At 42.2% G+C, this 24,115-nt stretch overlaps 1 protein-coding gene across 1 annotated transcript in view; it reads right to left on the minus strand.

The window, feature by feature from the left end:
• rasa4 (RAS p21 protein activator 4) overlaps positions 1 to 24,115 on the minus strand; it is a 248,801-nt gene that overhangs the window by 77,913 nt on the left and 146,773 nt on the right. The window contains exons 6-7 of the mRNA XM_060848013.1: positions 6,322 to 6,403; positions 706 to 840 (exon numbers count right to left, since the gene is read on the minus strand). Coding sequence (XP_060703996.1) covers positions 706 to 840; positions 6,322 to 6,403 — 217 coding nt within the window. The remainder of the gene's footprint in view (positions 1 to 705; positions 841 to 6,321; positions 6,404 to 24,115) is intronic.

Here is a 24,115-nt window from a genome sequence, read left to right on the forward strand (position 1 = left end):
TTGGGTTCAAGGTGGAGGCTGTTTGAAGTCCAGATTGACAGTCAATCTTTATGTGTTGGATTCTGTGTCGCTGCAGTTTACCTAGAGAGTTCCTCAAATCATTCCCTCTAAAGCTGAGAGCCACAAGTAAAAGCATCTTCATTGCTGAGCGTGCCTTTGCTCAAGTCCAAACCATTATTCCTGTTCTGTGGTCAGTTATTATTCAGGTATCAAGCTTGGTTCAATAGCAGTTCCCTCAACTCTGAGGCAGGAGATTACGGGTTTGCCCATCAATCGAGTGACCTGGGCACATAATCAAGGCTGATTCATTCAGCCATTCAGAAATCCATTCAGAAATGGGGAGGTGGGGAAGGGGGCTGCACTTTCAGATGGCTCATCAACTCTCTGTGGTGGACATAAGACATGCCATTATTTCAACACAGACAAGGTGAGTAATCCCTGTGTCCAGGTCAACATTTCATCCCTCACTCAATACTACGATAACAAGCTCCTTGATCACATTCTATATGCAGGATGTTCCTGTGGACAAACTGGCTACAGAAGCAACAATAATACACTGACTGTGAACATCTTTGGGACATCCTGTGAATGTGAAATATATAAATGTATGACTTTTCCTGAGTGTGAAAATGGATTGTGTTAGTTGCAATATGACTGAAAGCAACAAGAAGCTGCGAACCAGGTATTGACCAAGGTAGTACCTACCTTTCCCAGGAAATCATTTTTGCTGACCAAGTCCCAGTCCCACACCTCCACATGCAGTGTGTTCTCTGCCCCTGTGTCATCCAGGACAAACTCAAATACTTCATTCCAGCGGGGGTAACAGGACTTCTTCACAACCTATATCAAGAGATCTCAGTTTTCACTAGATTTTAACAAAGTCCACTTACTGCTGTTAATTCAAGTATTAAAGGCAACAAGGTATGCAAGCACTAATAACAATCAAGTTAATAGTTATGTTGCTAGATGCTCTATCAATCACCAATCAGAGGGTGTTGAAGGGAGCCTTTTATCTGAGGTCGTGCAGAGCCTTGCTAAAGCAAGTACAGGTCCGAGACAGTGTTATAAGGATCATGGCCCAATATTCTGGCCTGTACCCATCTTTACTGGGATTTTGTGCCATAATGGAACTTTCCAAAAATTCATTTAGTGTTAAACAGACTAGAAAATGTTGTACAGGTGTATAAAAGATCAGACTTCAATCAAGTCAGATTGACCAAATGAAAATCTACCCTGTCTGCCAAAGGAACTGAATTTGGTGATCTCTAGACTGGTTGCTCGTCAATATGACTTCGCAGTATGAAACTATTCAACTCAGTAGGGATTGCAGTTATTTAATGGTTGCACTAGGAGGACTGATTTGGGAAACAGAACTACTGCATTTATCCCAGTTTAATTTATAATCAAAGTATAAATTAGAGAATCCTTAAAACCACAGTAAAGGAGAAAAGCCCAAATTGCAGTTGTGCATCTCTCTCTGCTAGTGCAGTTCATTATATTATTGACAGCAAACATTGACCCCAAAATATAAAGATTAAAATGTGAGGAAGAACATACAATGCCACAAAAAGATTAATAATGAAATGATTTGCACTATCATAGTTTATAACATAACAAGGACTGTGCCATCAACATGGCTTCATTTTATGACAAATTTAGTTTGTTAATGTTACAAATCTTGGGGCTGGTATTTCTCTTCTCAGTTCCCTGTTTTGGTACACTAATAAGGCAGTGGTTGAAAAATCCAACTGAGATGAGATCTATCCAATTCCTGCCAGACTGCCAACCCTTTTGGATTGGGTGGAATGAAAGCATCTTTTCACTGACATGATAGTGAGCAATCTCCAGAAGTAACCATCATTGAGGCATAGAAATAATTCTTTTTTAAAACACCTTTTCTTTGAACACATTTGTTTATCAGCTATAAACCTGCAGGACAAGAAAGTGAGAGACTGGGAGAGGCTTGGTGATTGTCAGTGGGAGAGCATGTGATGGGCTGCATGGTGGCACAGTGGTTAGCCCTGCTGCCTCACAGTGCCAAGGACCTGGGTTCAATTCCAGCCTTCAGCAACTGTCTATGTAGAGTTTGTACATTCTCCTCGTATCTATGTAGGCTTCCTCTGGGGGGGGGGGGGCTCCAGTTTCCTCTCACAGTCCAAGGTTGTGCAGGTTAGGTGGATTGGTCATTCTAAATTTTCCTGTAGTGCCCAGTGATATGCAGGCTAGGTGGGTCAGCGATGGGAAATATGGGGTTACTGGGATAGAGCAGGATGCTCTTCAGAGGGTCAGTGCAGACTCAATGGAACAAAAAGCTTCTATTTGCACTATAGGGATTTTATGATTTGCTTCACCTCCAGGAATTTGTCCACATTCCTGCCTTATTTTGATGTATCCATCCTTCTCAGAAATTACTCATAGGTTGAGTTGCTTTTCTTGTAGCTCCAGAAATTTTATAAATTTTTGACTTCCCTTTAATTTTCTATATTTCTTTACAATTGATTTATACATGTTTTCCTCTCCTATTGACAGTGTTAACTGAGGTAATCCCTGGAATCATGCACATTATACCACAAGGAAAGGTACAGAATGGAGAGCGCCTGAGAGTTATTCTACCAAATTAGTAAAGCAGGTTTTAAAGGAGAGATTGCCATTTTAATAACTAATATAAATCTCTGAATCACATGAGTCATGGTTCAGATTGAATCAATTAACTTGGTTTCAAAATGATAAAAGAGGACTATAAATTAAACAGAAATGGCCAATTTCTGTAAGTTTACTAATGCTTCAAGCCATGCCTTGAATATAGATCATAAATTTTGTGTTTAAAATCTTTTGGGTCCTCCTCTGCCCTAACTTTGTAACCATCCCCAACCCTGCAACCTTCTGAGAACTTGTTTTTCGCTTCTGAATTATGTTCTTCTGATTCTGACCACTTGTAAATCCCCCCAATTACCTGTGATGGGAACAGGACTCATAATCTTGGAATCAATGATAGATTTTCTGAAACTTTTATTACCTGGAGTGTTGCAGTAAATACCAATGTAGATGTGTTAAAAATACATTATACACTGTGCATTTATGAAAGTGTGTTCTCAATATTTCAAACTTCCAACCCCAGGTAGAACAGGGTGCGGCAGAGAGTTGTTTGCTTAATATCTTCACACATTTCTTTTCTCTCTTTGGGTAAATGTTGGAAGGCTTTAATAACCTATTGAACAATCCTCCATTGTCAGTACATCCTTGAGTGGGACTTTGAACTGACAGCACTTGGCTCAAAGGCAGGAGGTGCTACCTAGCAAGGAATCAGACCTCTACAGCAGAGGATCAAATAGTTGGGCTGATTTAGAAAATCTCCCAGGTGTAAAATGTCACAAAACTCTTCGTGTTGAAGGCAAAGTGAGAGGCAAGCACGTGGGCAGGAGGAAACAGCAAGAGAGAAGGCTGAGGAAACAGGCACTCGGGGAGCTGAGAACTTTTATCGCTGTGGAGAAAGGTGAAAGCCATGGAAGTGAAAGAAAGCAAAGCAGCTACCTACTTATTAAAAACAAATTTCAGCCATCCAGGATGCATTTTATGGCCCACCCACCAATTCTCTGAAGGCAGAGAGTGGAACTGGGGCACATAAAATATAGTGGGTTGTTTCTTTCCCCCCCCCATTCTCAACCTTGTGCCCCCATCCATTTTACAAATAGTGGCATTAGTCAGCCAGCCTGCCTTTAGGCCTATTGAGGCCATTGAGTGGACAATAAACTGCCAATTAAGGATTTCATTTCACCTCTGCTGCAATGTTTTGGTCTGTGGGAAAAGTAGCAACATAGCAAACAGCCTGGCAGCTAGCAGTGCATGGGTTTTTGGTTGGTGGGATGTACCTGCTTTGCCAGCCCGTGACCCAGGATGGTATCACCTTTCCCCTTGTGCCTCCCCGATGGCCTACACCAACCCCGACCACATTATCACACCAACTGGGGTCTCCCAGCCTTGATCCCTCAAAATCCCTAGACTTAGCTGAAGCCCAGAACACATTTTAACCTCTTCTTCCTGGTTGTCTGCAGTCCCAACAGTATCCACTATTATCTGCTGGCCAATCATATTGGTCAGTGGGCCTCAAGGGCAGGACTTGGTGCCCCTGAGACTGACAGGACATCCCTATCTGATCTATTTAAACCCCCACTTCCCCATGCACGGCAGGTAAGATTCTGGTGGGTGAGATGCAAAGGAGGTTAGCCAGTCAGGGGTGAGTTGAGGTGGGTAATCTGATTGTAAACAGTTCAGAGAAAGTTTACCAGATTAACACGTGGAATGGGTGGATCAATTTCTGAGGAAGAAATTGTATCTGCTGGAGTTTAGAAAAGTAAGATTGAAACGGAGTCACAGAATAGTCACAGTGCAGGAGGAAGCAGTTCAGACCGTCATGTCTGCACCAACTCTCTGAATGAGCACAGTGCCATTCTCCTGCCTTTATCCCCCATGCCCTCTTGAAGCCTCAGTTGAACCTTCCTCCACATTTCCACAATGCATTGCTGACCCTAAGCACTCACTGTATGAAAAAAATTTTCCTCACATTACATTTGCTTCTTCTAGAAATTACCTCATTTCTGTTTCCTCTCGTTCTCCATTCTCTTTCCGAGAAGGAACAATATTTTCTTATCGATTCTGACCAGCTCACTGGTGACGTTGAAAATTTCTGTCAGATCTCCTCTCAGCCTTCTTCTCACCAAGGAAAACAGTCTCAATGTCTCCAATCTACCACCAATCTTGTAACCCTTGTCCATATGATCTCTAATGTATTCACATCCTTCCTAAAGTCCCCAGAACCGTACACAATTCTTCAGCTGAGATCAAACTTATGTTTTATAAAGGCTCATCACCACATTCTTTGATCCTATATTTTAACCCCCAATGAATAAAGCTGAGGATACTGAGTTTATTGACTTCTCACTCTACCTGCACTTTAATGACTTACACATATATCTGCCCAGATCACTCTGCATTCTTCACATCCCCTTGTTCTTTTCTCTACATTGAACTTCATCTGCCATCTACCTGCCCACTGCACCAACTTGCTACTTTCCTTTCGTAGTTTTACACTGTGCTTCTCACAGTTTACAATGCTTCCAAGTTTTGTGTCATCCACATCTGGGAAATTGTCCCCTATACTCCAAGATATAGATTATTATAAAATAGGAAAAGCAGGCAACCCAGTCCCAATCCTGGGGGATGCCACCAACCTACTTTGCCTGAAAAATATCCATTAACTATTTCTCTCCATCTCCTATCCCTTGGCCAATTTTGTATTTCCATTTGCTACTTGATCCAAAACCTATACCTTATTTCACAAGTTTGTTGTGTGGCACTTATAAGATGCTGAATGTTCTTGGCAGGGTGAATGGCTTCCTCTTGTGGGAGAATCACTGCAGATCATTGTTACAAAATAAGAGATCGCATAGAGAAGATTTTTTTCACGCAGAGTCGGAACTCTGTTCCTCAAAATGGGGTGGAAGCTCCATTCTAAACTCCAACAGATACTATTTCTTCCTCAGAAATTGATGCACCCATTCCACATGTTAATCTGGTAAACTTTCTCTGAACTGTCTCCAATGCATTTACAATCAGATTACCCACCTCAACTCACTCCTGACTGGCTAACCTCCTTTGCACCTCACCCACCAGAGTCTTACCTGCCGTGCATGGGGAAGTGGGGGTTTAAATAGATCAGATAGGGATGTCCTATCAGTCTCAGGAGCACCAAGTCCTGCCCTCGAGACCCACTGACCAATATATTTAAGGCAGAAATAGATAGATTCTGGATAAACTAGGAGGTGGAAGGTTATCAGAGATAGCTTGGAATGTTGGGTAATGTTGAGATCAGCTTGATTTTAATTTTCTTTAAAACAACCGAAAAATTAAAAAATCACATTTTTCTAAATAACCCATTCATGGGTGTTATTACATATCTCCAGAGCAAGTGGGACTTGAACCCAGGCCTCCCAGTCCAGAGGTATGGACACGACCACTGCACCACAAGAGGGCTCCCCAGCACGACATTCTTGATTGGTAGAGCGAGTTCAAGGGGCCGAGTGGCCCACTAGTGCACTTAATTCATACATGCCAATGCACCCCCCTTCCAGTAAAATCCACCCCTTTTATATACTGTGTTTAAATTATCCACTGGTTAAGGAACATTAGATTAGGTTAGTGTCAGAATACTTCTCCACACCTCACTCAATGATGGAATGACGGAACTGAAATGTAAATTACTGGGACCTTTTTATGGAAGTTGGTCAACTCTAAATTAACACAGAAGGGAGAGGCTGGACTCACAGAGCTCTCTTGGGTTTTTCCATTGTATTGCACTCTGACAAAGGGATCCGATGCTCCATTTAGATCTTTTCGAGCCAGGTCCCTGAAAAGGAAAACAAATACCTTGCTTTTACAAAGGCAGTAGGAGTATACTTAAGAGAGAAATCAGGAGGGAAAAAAGGGGACATGAGATAGCTTTGGCAAATAAGGTTAACAAGAATCCATAGGGTTTTTACAAATATACCAAGGACAAAAGACTAACTATAGAGAGAATAGGGCCCCTCAAAGATCAGCAGGGTAGCCTTCATGTGGAGCCACAGGAGATGGGGGAGATACTAAACAAGTATTTTGCATCAGTATTTACTGTGGAAAAGGACATAGAAGATATAGAATGTAGGGAAATAGATGGTGACATCTTGAAAATTGTCCATATTACACAGAAGGAAGTGCTGGATGTCTTGAAATGCACTAAAGTGGATAAATTCACAGGACCTGATCAGGTGTACCCGAGAACTCTGGGGGAAACTAGGAAAGTGATTGCTGGGTCTCTTACTGAGATATTTGTATCATCGATAGTTGCAGGTGAGGTGCCGGAAGACTGGAGGTTGGCTATCGTGGTGCCACTCTTTAAGAAAGGTGGCAAGGACAAGCCAGGGAAATATAGACCAGTGAGCCTGACGTCGGTGGTGGGCAAATTGTTGGAGGGAATCCTGAGGGACAGGATGTACATGTATCTGGAAAGGCAACGATTGATTAGGAATAGTAAACATGGCTTTGTGCGTGGTAAATCTTGTCTCACAGACTTGATTGAGTTTTTTGAAGAAGTAACAAAGAGGATTGATGAGGGCAGAGCAGTAGATGTGATCTATATGGACTTCAGTAAGGCGTTCAACAAGATTCCCCATGGGAGACAAGTTAACAAGGTTGGATCTCATGGAATCCAGGGAGAACTAGCCATTTGGATACAGAACTGGCTCAAAGGTAGAAGACACTACATCAATCAGTACCATGTGCCAGCAGCGAACACAGCAAGTATCCTGCCTGTGCAGCAAGCAGCCATGGCCCCACGTTTTAGGAAAGTACACTTGATTGAACTCCATAGAGGCACTTGTCTGTCAGGGATTATGGGGGGGTGGGGTCTCAACATGGTAAATCAAGAGTAGCCTGCCAAATCAGTTGAGGCATTTGGCCACAGGCTAGAGTCTGGATGGGGTGGGACAGTCTTGGTGATCTGGCAGTAATCTGGAGTCTGAGCACTTCTCTTTCAATTAGGGAGCTCAAGGGGGAATGGGCCATGCTCAATCCATTGGGTCCACCAACAGAAAGGAAGGCGAAAGATAGTTGAGGGGAAGGGGGTGACAATAGTGAATACAGGCAACAGTATTTTTATGGGTGGGGGGGGGAGCGAGGGTGTGTGGTTAATACAGGAAAGCATGAATGGAAAGGGAGTCATGCAGGAGGAGCAGTTGTCCACAGTCAGGAGTACCCTGGCTTTACCCTGCATGGTCACTTTATATGCCAGACCAGATGGTGTCTGGTTGATGGTTGTTTTTGAGACTGGAGGCCTGTGACCAATAGTTTGCCACAAGGTTTGGTGCTGGGTCGACAATTTATATAAATGATTGGATTTGAGCACAAGAGGTGTAGTTAGTAAGTTTGCAGATGACACCAAAATTGGAGGTGTAGTGGACAGCGAAGAAGGTTACCTCAGATTACAACAGGATCTTGATCAGATTGGCTGAGAATTAGCACCTGGAGTTTAATTTAGATAAATGCGAGGTGCTACATTTTGGGAAAGTAAATCTTAGCAGGACTTATACACTTAATGGTAAGGGCCTAGGGAGTGTTGCTGAAGAAAGAGACCTTGGAGTGCAGGTTCATAGCTCCTTGAAAGTGGAGTCGCAGGTCGATAGGATAGTGAAGAAGGCGTTTGGTATGATTTCCTTTATTGGTTAGAGTATTGAGTACAGGAGTTGGGAGGTCATGTTGCAGCTGTACAGGACATTGGTTAGGCCACTGTTGGAATATTGCGTGCAATTCTGGTCTCCTTCCTATCGGAAAGATGTTGCGAAACCTGAGAGGGCTCAGAAAAGATTTACAAGGATGTTGCCAGTGTTGGAGGATTTGAGTTATAGTGAGAGACTGAACAGGGTGGGGCTGTTTTCTCTGGAGCGTCGGAGGCTGAGGGGTGACCTTATAGAGGTTTACAAAATTATGAGGAGCATGGATAGGATAAATAGACAAAGTCTTTTCCCTGGGATGGAGGAGTCCAGAACGAGAGGGCATAGGTTTAGGGTGAAAGGAGAAATGTATAGAAGAGACCTAAGGGGCAACTTTTCAAGCAGAGGGTGGTATGTGTATGGAATGAGCTTGCAACATTTAAAAGGCATCTGGGTGGGTATATGAATAAGAAGGGTTTGGAGGGATATGGGTCAAGTGTTGGCAAATGGGACTAGGTTGGGGTGGGATATCTGGTCGGCATGGATGAATTGGACCAAAGGGTCTGTTTCCATGCTGCACATCTCTATGATTCTATAAAGCACCTTTCACACCACATGGTCTCCCCAAGCTGCTCTTTAGACAAACAGCAGTGAAGCCTGTGCCATTGCTGTGAGTTTGGAGGAAGGTCATGCATGTTTTTATGTTATAACAAGGACTGATGTAAAATAAACAGAAGTGAAGGAAGTACTGAAAACAAGAAATGCTGAAGATCACAGTGGGTCAGGCAACATCCATGGAGAGAGAGAGTAAGCTAACGTTTTGGGTCAAGAGAAGGAAGTGTCTGAAAACCTGAAGAAACTCTGAGATGGCCTGTGGGAAGAAGGTACAAAAATTAGAAAACACATAGCAACAGATTCAAGAACAGCTTCTTCCTCGCTCTTATCAGACTTTTGAATTAACTGGTAGGAAGTGAGGACTGAAGATGCTGGAGGTCGGAGTCAAGAATGTGGTGCTGGAAAAGCACCACTGCTATATTTCTCTTTTTTTGCCCAATTTGACTTAAATTCACTCTCCTTTGCAATTGTTCCTTTGTAACATTTATTATGTGTGGCTACCTTCAAATCCAAAGTGATTAGCAGTGAGTTAGAGATGGCAACATGCTGATGAATGGTTTATGTCCAAAATGTCGATCCTGCTCCTCAGATGCTACCTGACCTGCTGTGTTTTTCTAGCACCACATTCTCGACTTTTGAATTAACCTCTCATATACTGGAGTTGATTTTCGCCTGCACCTTCTCTGTAGCTATAACACGATACTCTACATTCTACCCTACTACCTGATGTACTTATGTAAGGTATGATTTGCCTGGATAGCACTCAAAAAAATATTTTTTCCCAATATATGTGACGATAATAAACCAAATCAAAATCAACTGCAACATCGCCATTAAGAAATCAGCTCTTTTGTACAAGACATAAATTCAGAATGTCTACTGGGCTACACGTTAAAATATGTAATGGGCAGTGAGGATGGGGTGACCAGGGATGTTTAGTGAAAAAGGCAAAAGTGAGAACTGCAGATGCTGGAAACCAGAGTTGAGATCAGAGTGGTGCTGGAAAAGCACAGCAGGTCAGGCAGCATCCGAGGAGCAGGAAAATCAATGTTTCGGGCCAAAGCCCTTTATCAGGAATAGCCTTTTTAGTGAAAAGGCAGCCAGAACGGCAAGATTAGAATTCTTCACAACACAATGACCAGAGTGTGTACTACCCTCATGCTACGTCCTAATCTTCCCCTTCTGTGGAATATGCCCCTTGCCATAGTAGCATGGAGGAGAGAAAGGGCATTGCTGAGAGAGGACTGGCCAGGGAAAAGGGAAAGGTGAGTAATGCAGCCTCTCTGACTATTCCACCTCCTCCTGATTTAAAAATAGCCCCATTTAATCTGACGTGGAAACAGTTGCAGAATTTCCACAGGGAGACATTTCTGATTGATTTGAAACAGGAGACCTTTCACAACCTGAGTCATACCCAGCATCTGCTCCAAACTCAGCCAACATGGGCTAAAGGTTATTTCCCCATTTAATTGAATGACTTAAATTGCAGTGGTCACATGGACCATGCCTGGGCCCTTATTTACCTCTGCACCCAGTTTTTTTAAGAGACTCACTAGTTTGCATTGTAATTTATTAAAACAACCTGCCTCTCGACTGTCTGTTATAAAGGTCTCTCCTCAGAGACAGCTTATAAAGCAATAAGGGGCTGAAGATTTGGTTGCCTCGGTGTGAGCTGCAGCTTAACTAGAAAATTTGCAGGGTTTGAGGCTTTTAAACAGCTATTTGTAAAGTTGACTGCCACTAATTTGGAGCAACAACTTCAGTCTGTCTCAACAGTTGCAATTAGCTGGAAAAGTAGCATTATATGAACAAGGTATACAGTCATTAAGATTAGATTAGATTACATTCCTTACAGTGTGGAAACAGGCCCTGCGGCCCAACCAGTCCACACCGACCCTCTGAAGAGTAACCCACCCAGCCCCATTTCCCTCTGACTAATGAACCTAACACTACTGGCAATTTAGCATGGCCAATTCACCTAACCCACGCGTCTTTGGACTGTGGGAGGATTAAAATACAGAACAACCAGTAAACAGAAGATTATGAGACTTGTGTGAGTCATGAGTCTCCAAAACCTGATCAATTTATACCCTTCACCACTTGTAATGCACAAATTGAAGCTCACCATATCTCTATATTATTTTTAAGAATTTGTTAAAGTTGCAAATTAATCATCCATTAAACTTGTCACATAAAGATAAGCCGAGCAACAAGTAGTGCAAGTAAATGTTTGAAAACTTATTTGCTGACAGGATGTGGGCATTGCTAGCTAGGCCAACATTTATTGCCCATCCCTAAATTGCCCTTGAGAAGGTGAACCACTGCAGTCTATGTGGTATGGTACACCCACAGTGCTTTTAGGGAGAGTATTCAGGATATAGAGCCAACAACAGTTAGTTAGAGAATGGCAACTTAACTCCAAGTAAGGACAATGTGAGCACTGTTCATGATTTCCAGGCAAGCACACTGGTGCAGAAAGTAAACCATCTAAACTGGAGTTACATTAGTGAAACACTTCGGAGATTTTACAACTGTCAAATTTTGCAGTCTTTTTTATCTGTAATATTCTCTTTTTTTTCCTATTTGTCTCTCTCCCAATTTTTCTTTCTCTGGCTATATTTCTCCTCTTTTGCCCGAGGTATCTTCAATTCACTGTCCTTTGCTATTGTTCCTTTGTAATATCTACTGCATCTGGGTACCTTCAAGTCCAAAGTGATCAAACGTGGATTAGAACTGCGACCTTATTAGTCTTACCAGAGGATCATGTTGAAAAAAAAAGAAAACGTTTATTGCATTACAGTCACTATTTACAGATTACATGAATGTCTGCTACATTACAACAAGGAGTATTCAGAGCACATGAGCCTAGATCTGTCTCCTACATGGTCCTTCTTTACCCTGAGTAAATCCCTGTGACTTCAGCACAATGGATGGTTCTTACTAAAATCAATCACTAACCCTTTCAGACCAAATGTCCAAGTCGGACCTGCTCTAAAGGTATGTAAAAGCATTTTATAAGCATTGTAGATCCACTTATTTAGTCTTGCCCTATGTGATTGTTATCTGAAGATCGTTCTGTGTGACTCTCACAAGGAATAAAAATTTAAATGTTTTATTGTGAATATCAACAGTGGCATGCACCAAGGTGTATACATCACGCATAGAAACTCAAAAGGTTGATTTGAAAATATCTACAACACCTACAGAAGGGCTGTTGTGGTGCAGTGGGGGCATCTTTATCTCAGAACTAGGAGGTCCCATCTGCTCCAAACAGTGTCATTGTAAATCTGATCAGGTTAATTAAAAATATTCACATTACCTACTAGGTCACCTAGGTACTCAGTTAATATATTTATCAGTTAATTCTGAATAAGTCACTCAATCAATGAAGTAAAATTGACCATATCACCCATTCAGTGTTGATACAGATTAATTCCTCTCTGTGTGGATAACTGTATAAATCTCTCTCTAGGTCGATGTATGGGGGTTTCTCCTGTGCAGTTCAGATAGGTTCGCAGCTCATGATGGCAAAAATGGGGCTCGAATTGTTTCTGGTTCATAACAGGTTCATGGTTAACAAAACATATAGTTAAATTTGTTTGAATGGTGTTGGGGAAAGCAGACATGCCTAACCTATTCTGCTATATGTTGTGTCTGTGTTATCCATTTCTTGTACAGTGTCTCATGAAAAGCTCGAGATTTATCTGGCACCAAGAGATGCTCTTAATGATTTTGCAGATGGAATCTGTCAGCTCATGTGTTCAACATCCAATTAGTTCCTATCCAAATACCTTGCCCAGATTTTCTATAACTTTGGTACATGGTACTGTTCAAACTGTTGACATTCACTAATAAAATATTCAGTTTTTATTCCTTGTGAGAGATGCACAGAACTCAGATAACCCTCAGGCAAGGCAGGACTAAATGGATCTACAACATTTGAAGGCACACCATCTCCAAATTTCGAACAGAGATTTTAATTGAGCTCCCAAACTTTGAAGTGAAGCTGATTTGCTTTTCGAGGACATGCTCAATCGTGTTGTTCTGACATGGATCATAATATTTTACAGATGCAGGCCATTCTGCCCATTGTACCTGTACTGGATCTCTGAAAGGGCAACTCTGTTCTTCCCATTCATTTGAAATATTCTCCACTCTAAACCCTGCCTGCTGTATTATTTATCCTGCCCTCCTCATCCCACACTTACTGTGTCCCTGATTATGCACCCAGCTCTTTAATTTTCATTTATACTTGGATCAAAAGTATTTTAGTTCAATAGCCTGCACTTCTGATCATATGCAAGGTTTCTGATTATAAAAATAAATAAACTTTAAACCAAGTTAATTGCACTTCCAGAGCAGTTATGAGCTTTTGCCAAGAGTTAACATACTTGAGACTTTGTTACTGATCCTTCTACTTTTCATTGTTGAGCTCAGATCCATGAAATGAACTAATTTCTCTTTTTAAAATTTCTTTCTTTTTTTAAAATTACACTGTTGTTACAAGGATGTTGCCAAGGTTGGAGGGTTTGAGCTATACGGAGAGGCTGGAATAGGCTGGGGCTATTTTCCCTGGAGTGTTGGAGACTGAGGGGTAACTTTACAAAGGTTTATAAAATCATGAGAGGCATGGATAGGGTGAATAGACAAAACCTTTTTCCCGGGGTGGGGGAGTTCAGAACTAGATGGCATAGGTTTAAGGTGAGAGGGAAAGAGTTAAAAGACACCTAAGGGACAATGTTTTCAAACAGAGAGTGATGCATGTATGGAATGAGCTGCCAGAGGAAGTGTGGAGGCTGGTACAATTACGACATTTCAAAGGCTGGATGGATACACGAATTGGAAGGGTCATAGAGATATGAGCCAAATGCTGGCAAATGGGACGAGATTAATTTAGAATATCTGGTCAGCATGGACCAAAGGCTCTCTTTCCATGCTGTGCAGCTCTGACACTATGACTGTTATTTTAAATTCTTTACTTTATTATTTTTCAAATTCATTACTATGATTTTGTACTTTTGAAGGTCTGTAATGCTGGAATTTTTATTTCTTTATTGTTTATTTTCCTTCAGATTTTGCACTCAAAAATCTATACCTAGGTACCTTAATACTTCTGGTAGTGCTATAAGTAAACTTTTCACAGTACTCATGTGAATACATGTGACAATAAAGCTAATTTATTCAATTCATTCACTCACAGTGGGACTGGCAGTTCATTTATTGCCAATGTCACAGAATAATCAACCGATAGCAGGACATCTTCTCTGCCTAAAATCATTTTATATGGAGTTAGCCTGTTTCTATATTTTCTAAATCAAACATTCCACATTCAGATATCCAATCTTCAGCAGATTTATTTTCTTGTGAGGTTAAGAACAGACCTGCTTCGAAATAATAATTACAGAATGAAGCCAGTGTGAACTAACAAGAACAGACACAGTCTGTGACCTTTCAGAAACCAAGAGAGTAATTTATCATATTTGAAAGTATGGAACCATTTAATTCTGCTTTCAAATTGTTTTACTGTTATTAATGTTCACTGGGATTCTATTCTGGGGAAGTTATGATGTATTAAGACTGGAAAAAGGACTGATCAGTTAATGTTACATGCACCTTGCAAAGGCTGTGTGTAAGGCTTTTTTTTCTATTTGTTAAATGGTTTCTATAATTTGTGAGGTCAATTGGAAGGTCCCTGTATTTTCTTTCAGAAGCAAAACAGGAGCTGACATGGGAAGTAGATTTTAACCAGCCAATGTATCCGTGGTTATTTATTTTTCAGGAATTGTGTCTGAATGCCTGTGAAGCTGGTATTACAAAGAACACTAACATTAGTTTGACTGTCCTCCATTGAACCTGAAGAATACAGCAGAGGTAGCATTGGCAGAATTTCTCTAACCCTCTTCCATGTCACTGATCTACAGTCCAGGTCTCACTGCACTACAGGGGTACAATGATGACAACTGCATTGTGCACGAGGCTTTTTGTTAACTTGCACTGATCAAGCAGCCAACTGTGATAGTTTATCGAAAACTGAGCTGATCTGGTGCTGGATCTCCATCAACAATGGTGATCTTTTGAGAGGTGTGGTAAGTGCTCAACTTATTGCAGAGTTTCTCTTTCACTATGTATGGAAGATGGAACCCTTGACTAGACCTGGATTGAAATTTAAATTTTGTTTTGGCAACATTTGAAGGCAGGCTGAGTCTCTGGTGTACGGAATGGAGGATACTGAGAGTGGCTCTGGTGCAGAGTGGGCAGTGGCATTGCCATCATATGGTGGTTATTTAGTTCTGGTACTGAGGTGACTGAGGTTAGAGAGTTTTCCATTAGTATTTACTACTCACACCAATGGGAAATGGATCTTTAAATTGAATAACCACTCTCAGGCAGATTGTAACTATCACACATTCTTGCTTGTCACCAGTCAGGATGTCAAAGATATCTGTTTCAGATTATCCATTGAATGACAGAATTGTTATAGTGCAGGAGACCATTTGGCCCCTTGTGTCTACACTAGCTTTCCAAATAAGCACCACAACTGATTCTACTGTCTTTTCCCTCTACCCTTGTACAATGTTTCTATTCAAATAAATAACAATGAACTCTTGAATGTCTCAGCTGAACCTGTCTCCACCACACTTCCAGGCTGTGCATTTTAGAACCATGCCACTTGCTTTGAGAAAAAGTATTTTTCTCACATCACATTTGCATCTTTTACAAAATCACTTTAAATCTGTGTCATCTCATTCTTGATCCTTCTGTAAGTGGGAACAGTTTCTCCCTATTTACTCTACCCAGATTCTTCAAGGTTTTGAAATCATCTGTCAGAGTTTTGTATTTTTTATTAGATTAGATTCCCTACAATGTGGAAACAGGCCCTTCAGCCCAATAAGTCCACACCGACCCTCCAAAGAGTAACCCACCCAGACCCATTTCCCTCTGACTAATTAACCTAACACCATGGACAATTTAGCATGACTAATTCACCCGACCTGCACATCTTTGGAATGTGGGAGGAAACCAGAGCACCTGGAGGAAATGCAAACATGGGGAGAATGTGCAAACTCTACACAGACAGTTGCCCAAGGCTGGAATCCAACCTGGGACCCTGGTGCAGTGAGGCAGCAGTGCTAACTACTGAGCCACCATGCTGCCCATCATCTACAAGCTTTCAAATTGCCCCCTGCAGTCCAAGATCTAGATCATTAATATGTATCATGGGAAGCAAGTATCCCAATACTGACAACTGAGGAACTTCACCACAAACCTTCCTCAGCCTGAAAAAATATCCATTGACCATTACTCTCTGTTTCCTATTAGTCAGCTCATTTTGCTATTGCTCATTTTCTTCATAAACTATAATGCTTATAACTAAATTCTATAAACATAATATTTCTCACAAGTCTGTTGTGTAGCACTGCATTGAATGCCTTCTGGTAATCCTTGTGCACCAGGGAGACAATAGCTTCCACAGCATGAAACCTAAGACAGAAGACGTAAGGGCACAAGAAAGCCATTTGGCCTGCTTCATCACTCAATATGATCACAGCCAATCATGCAATTCTTTCTATCACATCTCATTTATGTTCTGAATTAGTCTTTAACCATCAGTCTTGAACTGTTAGAGTGCTATCTTCTTACTTGTAACTTTGGATTGTTCTGCTAGGCAATGTAAACCACTCGCTTTTATGGCAGGAGGTCATATATTTCTGCATTGAACTGGTCCTGGTGACAATGATGATCGAATTCGACGTTTCGAGCATAAGCCCTTCATCAGCCCTTCCTGATGAAGGGCTTATGCTCGAAACGTCGAATTCCCTATTCCTGAGATGCTGCCTGGCCTGCTGTGCTTTGACCAGCAACACATTTTCAGCTGTGATCTCCAGCATCTGCAGACCTCATTTTTTACTTAGACAATGATGATCGAATCTAAAGAACCAGGCACATTTGTTCTGAAATGGAGTGGAGTGTGTGAGGATTTTCTGAGATTACTTTTGAAATTCCTATTTTTGGTCAGACTGCTTTAGGGTTGAGACACTGATCTTCTCCCTCATGAATCTTTGTTTCTTATGGCTCTTTGTGGTAGATACGTGTTTATTACCAATTGAACAATCGAATCTGTCCAGCTGACAGCAGTTCCCCACATGGATATTGATCAAGAGATTCAGATTCATGTAAACTTTTGACTTGAACAATGGCATAATCTGCTGATTATTCAGACCAACTTTGATATTCATCATGAGTTAACACGCGTGATACGATAATGGGTACGACCACAAAGTGCTGTAAATAATTACACTTTATATGCTATTACAAAAAAAAAGGAGACTTAACAACTCAAAATTCTGTTAAACACCCACATGCATACGCTTGGTGAATGACAATAGCTTTCCACTACTTCTAAAGTAGCATCCCTTGTGACTTCAGCAGAGGTGGAGGTTGGCTTAATTAGTAGCATTATGCCTTTGAAATGTAAGGACTGCTCTATTCTCTTGAACAGATTTGCATAATGAATGAGGATGTAAGAAGTGTTTATACCTTTCAAGATCGTCATCACTACATTTATGAAAAGTAACAGACTGAGCTTAACCATTAGCAACAAAACTTTGGAAGCTCCTACACTTGGTCTGAAATTATTCTTAAAGATTAAGAAGCCCACAAAGACCTCACTCTGATATATGTGTCAGTTCACATTTGCATTTCCTGATGTTTCCAGTGGATGCAATGTAGGAGTGCTTTGAATAGAGTTCCCAACTCCATTGTCCTATTCTGCCAGCATCCTGTTTCTATGCCAGTGCCACATTGCTCCTATTATAGAGTCACTGTAGTTGTAGAGTGAGTAGCGTCCCTACCTCTGGAGCAGAAGCTCCAGGTTCCCACTGTGAGAGTTGTTGCTCATGGAAGTAGTGTTCATGATATGGTTAATCAGCCTGGAAATGCTTCCACCACTTATACAGAGGGGCAAAACAAACCTCTTATGGTGATGCAGGACAGCAGTTAGGTGAAGATCCATGATATGTTGTAATGCCACAAACAATGTATCTGCCAGTATATTTAAGGCAGCAGACATCTCTTGCACATTATAGTTATAACCTCTATTATTTTTAGTCATTAATGCTAACTTATGCTTCAGTTTTTAGGCAGGCTTACTATCCTTACCACTTTAGTTGGAGATAGACTTGACTTCGCCATCATTTCTCTGCTGTACATCATGTGTGTGTTGTGTCTGGCTACCTGGTTAAGTTGACAAGCCCCTCTAGCATTCTCCATCTCTATCACAACCCCCTCAATGATCAGTTCTGTCATCAGCTTAGCTGAGCTAGTAGGGGATTGTACCCTCCACAAAAACTCTTTGTGGCTTCTCCTGCCCTTGTATCAGCTCGAGTTACCATGTGTGAATCATTAGGTGCACCGAGTGACCCTGCATTGTGTGAGTATCTGTGCTGGTGCATGGTAAGCCACCTCGGGCATTCCACTTCATCTCTGTGTGGTGTATTCTTTTCTCCTGCAAGAGGTGGAAGAACGAACCTATGAGTGAGGTACGATAGCATATTTATTTGATAAAAACAGAATATTTGGCGAGGGTGCAACATGAACAGATGCATCATATTGTGTAAGGCTCAGGATGAGTGGTGTGCTGAAGAGATAAAAGGAGAAGTGAGGAATTGCAGAGAAAGCAAAGACTTGCTGAATATGTCAGAGGAGCAGAGTTTCCTTCTCACAAACAGAGAGTGGGGAGGTAGCAGAATGTGTTTTTTTATTTGATCATGTGGACATTTATTGTTCATCTACAATCATTGAGAAGGTAGGATTGAGTCTCATGCTGTAGTGATACCCTCAGTGCTGGCTAGGAGGGGAATTCCAAAACTTAACCCAGAGACAGTGAAGAAATTATGGTATAGTTCCAAGTCAAGAATGGTGTGAGATTTGAAAGGTTACTTACTGGAGATGGAGAAAAGGAACATTTAAAGTGTCTGATGGGGTGTTAACCAAAGAGGCTACTTTATCTTGGATGGTGTTGAGCATCTGAAGTGTTGTTGGAATGGCTGTGACATCCATAGAAGAGAGAAAAACAACTGCAGCTGTTAGGTTCCAAATTAGACAAGCAGGAGGCTGGAAGAACACAGCAAGCCAGGCAGCATCAGGAGGTGGAGAAGTCAATGTCATCCTGTCGAAATGTAACAGGAGTATCAAAGTAGCACTCCATATTTCTGGCACCAAACAAAAAAAAGAAGGGTTAATCCGAAACGTTGACTTCTCCACCTCCTGATGCTGCCTGGCTTGCTGTATTCTTCCAACCTTCTGCTTGTCTACCTTGACATCCAAAAAGGCAGGGGGCACTCCTGACTTGGGCAGGATTTGAGCAGTCAAGAGGTGAGCTTATTGCCAGAGAATTCTTAGATTTTGACCTGCTCTTGTAGCTACTTATATGGCTAGCCCACTTTGATCTCTGGTCACTGGTAATGCGCAGGATGTTGGTAGTGAGGGATTCAGTGAAGTCAATATCATTGAATGTCAAGGGATGATGATTAGATTTTTCTCTTATTGGAGATGGTAATTGCCTTGGAATTGTGTAGTGTAAATGTCACTTGCCTCTCGTCAGCTTGAACCTGGATAGTGTCCAGTTCTTGCTGCATTTGAACACAGACTGCTACAGTATCCAAGGAGTTACAAGTGGTGTTGAACATTGTGCAACATCATCAGTGAACATCCCCACTTCTGATGCTATGATGGAGGAAACGTCATTGTCGAAGCTGCTGAAGATGGTTGGGCCTAGAACACTACCCTGAGGAACTCCTGCAGAGACGTCCTGGAACTGAGATGACTAACCTCCAGCAACAACAACCATTTTCCTTTGTACTAGATGTGACTCCATACAGGGGGAAGTTTTCCTTCAGACTCTTATTGAATCCAGTTTTGTTCAGACTCCTCCATTTCACACTCAGTAAAATGCTGTCTTGATGTCCAGGGCTGCTACTCTCACCTCTGATGTTCATTTCTTTTGTTCATACTTGGATCAAGGCTGTAATGAGGTCAGATACCAAGTAGCCCTGGCAGAACCCTGACCCTGAGTGTCAGTGAGCAGGTTATGACTAGATGCATACAGTCATAGAGTCAGCCTTGCCATCCAGATGCCTTTTAAATGTTGTAACTGTACCAGCCTCCACCACTTCCTCTGGCAGTTTGTTCCATATACAATCCTCTGCGTGAACAAGTTACCCCTCAAGTTCCTTTCAAATCTTTCCCCTCGCACCTTAAACCTCTGCCTCTAATTGTGGAGTCCTCTGCCTTAGGAAACAAATTAACTATTCACCATATCAATGCCCCTTATGATTTTATAAGCCCCTATAAGGTCACCCCTCAGCCTCTGATATTCCAGGGAAAACACCACCAGCCTTTTCAGCCTCTTCCAAAAGCTCAAACCCTCCAGCTTGATCATCTTGTTGGCAATATCTTCCATTGCTTTCAGAGTCTCAGATCAGCATGTGGGGTGGATGGAGGGGAGAGATCTCAGATGTAAGAGGATAGTGCTCCAGACTGTGCGGGGTGCAGAAACTCAAAACTGGAGATGATCTGGAATGGGGTGCTGAGTAGATGAAGACTGAAGGTAAAGGCCATGGAAAACTGGGGACAGAGTGGGTCAGAGATTGATGTGAGTGGGCGGTGTTAGCTGATCAATGGTGTGTATGGGGGGGGGGTCAAGCTAATGAAGCACTCCTGCTCCTACTAGCCCATGAATTGTGCTGTAAATGCATTTATCTCATTGATTTTGTCCTATTTAACCCTTTTTACCTGTTAGGTCGCCTTAAACCTTGGGAAACCTGGGCTCATCATGTTAAAAATTAAAATCCTGATAAAATGGAGACACAAACATGCCTTTAAAAACATTCACCAACAGCATTATGGAGAAAGTAGTTGGGCTATAATTGTTTTCCTTAGAGCAGACAAGGCAGAGGAGAGAACCTGATTGAGGTGTACTAAGGCAGTGGGACATAGATAGGATCGACAGGAAGGAACATTTCCCCTCAATAACCAGGTGGCTCAGTTTTCAGGTAAGAAGCAGGAAGCTTAGAGTGCATTTGAGGAAAATATTTTTCAACCAGATGGTGGTGGGTACGTGGAGCTCAGCGGCTGAAAGGCTGGTAAAGGCAGGAACCATCAGGACATCAGCAGGTGGCAGCAGCAGCAATGTAAGCCAGAATGAGGCACCGGCTATTACGGTGTGGTGGGCCCAGTTCAGAAACTAGCAACTTCTGTGGGCCCATTGCAATAACGATGTCAGTGGATGACACCAAAAAGTGGGGACGCAGTTCCAGCAGTGGTAGTGCAGCTCCAGGTTATGGCAGGGCCAAGGTAACTGATGGCAGAGACAGTGACATTCCAGCTGCAGTGGTGTGCAGGGTGTCAGGGCAGCTGAGTGTTTGTAGACTCAGAAATGGACTGTGTGGCTTTGATTTTCTGGCAGCGAGAATTCATGAAGGAGGCGAGGGAGTATTCTGGGCATTTCTTTTTCTTTCGGCTGTTTCTTTTCTTTTTGTTTTTAATCTTTTGTATACTAAGATGACACCAGAAAATGGGGACTTTATATTCCAGTATTTGAGTACTCATTACAATAAAGTCTAAATCTATTTAGGTGAACACTAATCCAAGATGGAGGATGGGAAAAATTTGTAGCTGTAACAGCTGCTCCTTTTTGAGGTATTTTAGGTGTTGGAGGTGATTTCCTCAAACTCCAGGAACAGCGATTACTGTTTTATATGCTGTTGCAATTGTTTTGGAACTTTGGAGCAAAAAGAAAGTCAAAACAACGGCATTTTTAAAAGGGAGAAAGACAGACAAAGGCAGTGGGCACATGCTCTGTAAGGGAGAGAGAGAAAGAAACCTCCACTGCTAACTGACACAGCAGTTAATCTACACAGTTACTGCCTTTGCTGTTGAATTCATGTATCGCTGGACATCGCAGTGCGTCTGGGACAACTTAAACAGCAAAATTCACAACTGATCTTGGAGGAATTTGTTTTGGGAGAAGTCACAGCACAGAAACAGATAAGTGAACAGTTTTAAGTATAGATTTGCTGTAAATCTACAATAGTGAGAAGAATGGGTTCTTACTTGATTATATGTTTTTATTGATATTTGTGTCTTGATTAAAGTTTTAAAATAAAAGCCATAAGTATTAAGTTAGCCTGGAGCAGTGTTTTGTAGAGCAATACAATGGTGATATTTTCTGGATCTGCAGGTTGGAAGGAACAAAACTGTCAGATGTGAAAGTTTTGAGAGCGTTTACGGGTTACTGAGGATTATATCGGCAATAAATGTCATTGGTTGTGAATCCTGTCAGATAGAATGGATCAGTTGGAGCGACAGTTAGAGGCGATGCAGAATTTACAAGAGTAAGGGGGCATGATGAATGGCAATTATAGGAAGGGAGAAAAGACGCAGATAGAGACAGGTGGATGTGTTAACATCAAGAAAGATAGGAGAGGTAGGCAGGTAGTACAACAGTCTTCTGTGGCTATCCCCAATTCAAACAAATATGTTGCTTTGGAAAATGTAGGGTGTGATGGACTTTCAGGGGAATGAAGCATGAACAGCAAAGTTTCTGGGTCAAGACAGGCTGTAATGTAATGACGGGTTCGTCAGGTTCCAAACAATGGATTATGTTAAGGAACGCTCTAGTCAGAGGCACAGACCAGATGTTTCTGCGATCAGCAGCAAAAAAATCAGAATGGTGTGTTGCCTCCCTGGTGCCAGGATCAAGGATGTCTCAGAGAGGGTACATAATATTCTCAAAGCGGAGAAGAACCAGCAGGACGTCATTGTGCACATTGGTACCAATAACATAGGAAGGGAAAAGGATGAAATTCTGAAGGGAGAACATACATACTTAGGCAGGAATTCAAAGTTTGTGAGAAGATTTGTAGCTCGGGTGCTCATTGTTATGGTTCTGTTTGCCGAGCTGGGAATTTGTGTTGCAGATGTTTCGTCCCCTGTCTAGGTGACATCCTCAGTGCTTGGGAGCCTCCTGTGAAGCGCTTCTGTGATTTTTCCTCCAGCATTTGTAGTGGTTTGAATCTGCCGCTTCCGGTTGTCAGTTCCAGCTGTCCGCTGCAGTGGCCGGTATATTGGGTCCAGGTCAATGTGCTTATTGATTGAATCTGTGGATGAATGCCATGCCTCTAGGAATTCCCTGTCTGTTCCCTGTTTGGCTTGTCCTGTAATAGTAGTGTTGTCCCAGTCGAATTCATGTTGCTTGTCATCTGTGTGTGTAGTTACTAAGGATAGCTGGTCGTCTCATTTCATGGCTAGTTGGTGTTCATGGATGTGGATCGTTAGCTGTCTTCCTGTTTGTCCTATGTAGTGTATTGTGCAGTTCTCGCATGGGATTTTGTACACTACATTAGTTTTGCTATTGCTGGGTATTGAGTCCTTCATTCTGGTGATTTGTTGTCTGAGAGTGGCTGTTGGTTTGTGTGCTGTTATGAGTCCTAGTGGTCGTAGTAGTCTGGCTGTCAGTTCGGAAATGCTCTTGATGTATGGTAGTGTGGCTAGTCCTTTGGGTTGTGGCATGTCCTCGTTCTGTTGTCTTTCCCTTAGGCATCTGTTGATGAAATTGTGCAGGTATCCGTTTTTGGTGAATACATTGTATAGGTGTTCTTCTTCCTCTTTTTGCAATCCTTTTTCAATAGAGAGGAAGAAAAGGACAAGCAACTCCCATTCCTAGACGTGATGGTACAGGGAACACTGAACGGAGAATTCACCACAAAGGTATACAGGAAAGCCACACACACAGACCAAGTCCTGAACTACGAAAGCAACTACCCCAACACACACAAAAGAAGTTACACCAAGACACTATTCAAAAGGGCCACAACACACTGCAGTACACCAGAACCATGGCAACACGAAGCCTGGAGGAAGAGCGCCTCATCTTCCGCCTAAGAACCCTCCAACCACAAGGGATGAATGCAGATTTCTCCAGTTTTCTCATTTCCCCTCCCCCCACCTTATCTCAGTCCCAACCCTCACACTCAGCATCGCCTTCTTGACATGCAATCTTCTTCCCGACCTCTCCGCCCTCACCCCCTCTCCGGCCTATCACCCTCACCTTAACCTCCTTCCACCTATCGTATTCCCAACGCCCCTCCCCCAAGTTCCTCCTCCCTTCCTTTTATCTTAGCCTGCTTGGCACACCCTCCTCATTCCTGAAGAAGGGCTTATGCCTGAAACGTTGATTCTCCTGTTCCTTTGATGCTGCC

This window comes from Hemiscyllium ocellatum, chromosome 31, assembly GCF_020745735.1.
Source record: "Hemiscyllium ocellatum isolate sHemOce1 chromosome 31, sHemOce1.pat.X.cur, whole genome shotgun sequence".
Classification (NCBI taxonomy): Eukaryota; Metazoa; Chordata; class Chondrichthyes; order Orectolobiformes; family Hemiscylliidae; genus Hemiscyllium; species Hemiscyllium ocellatum.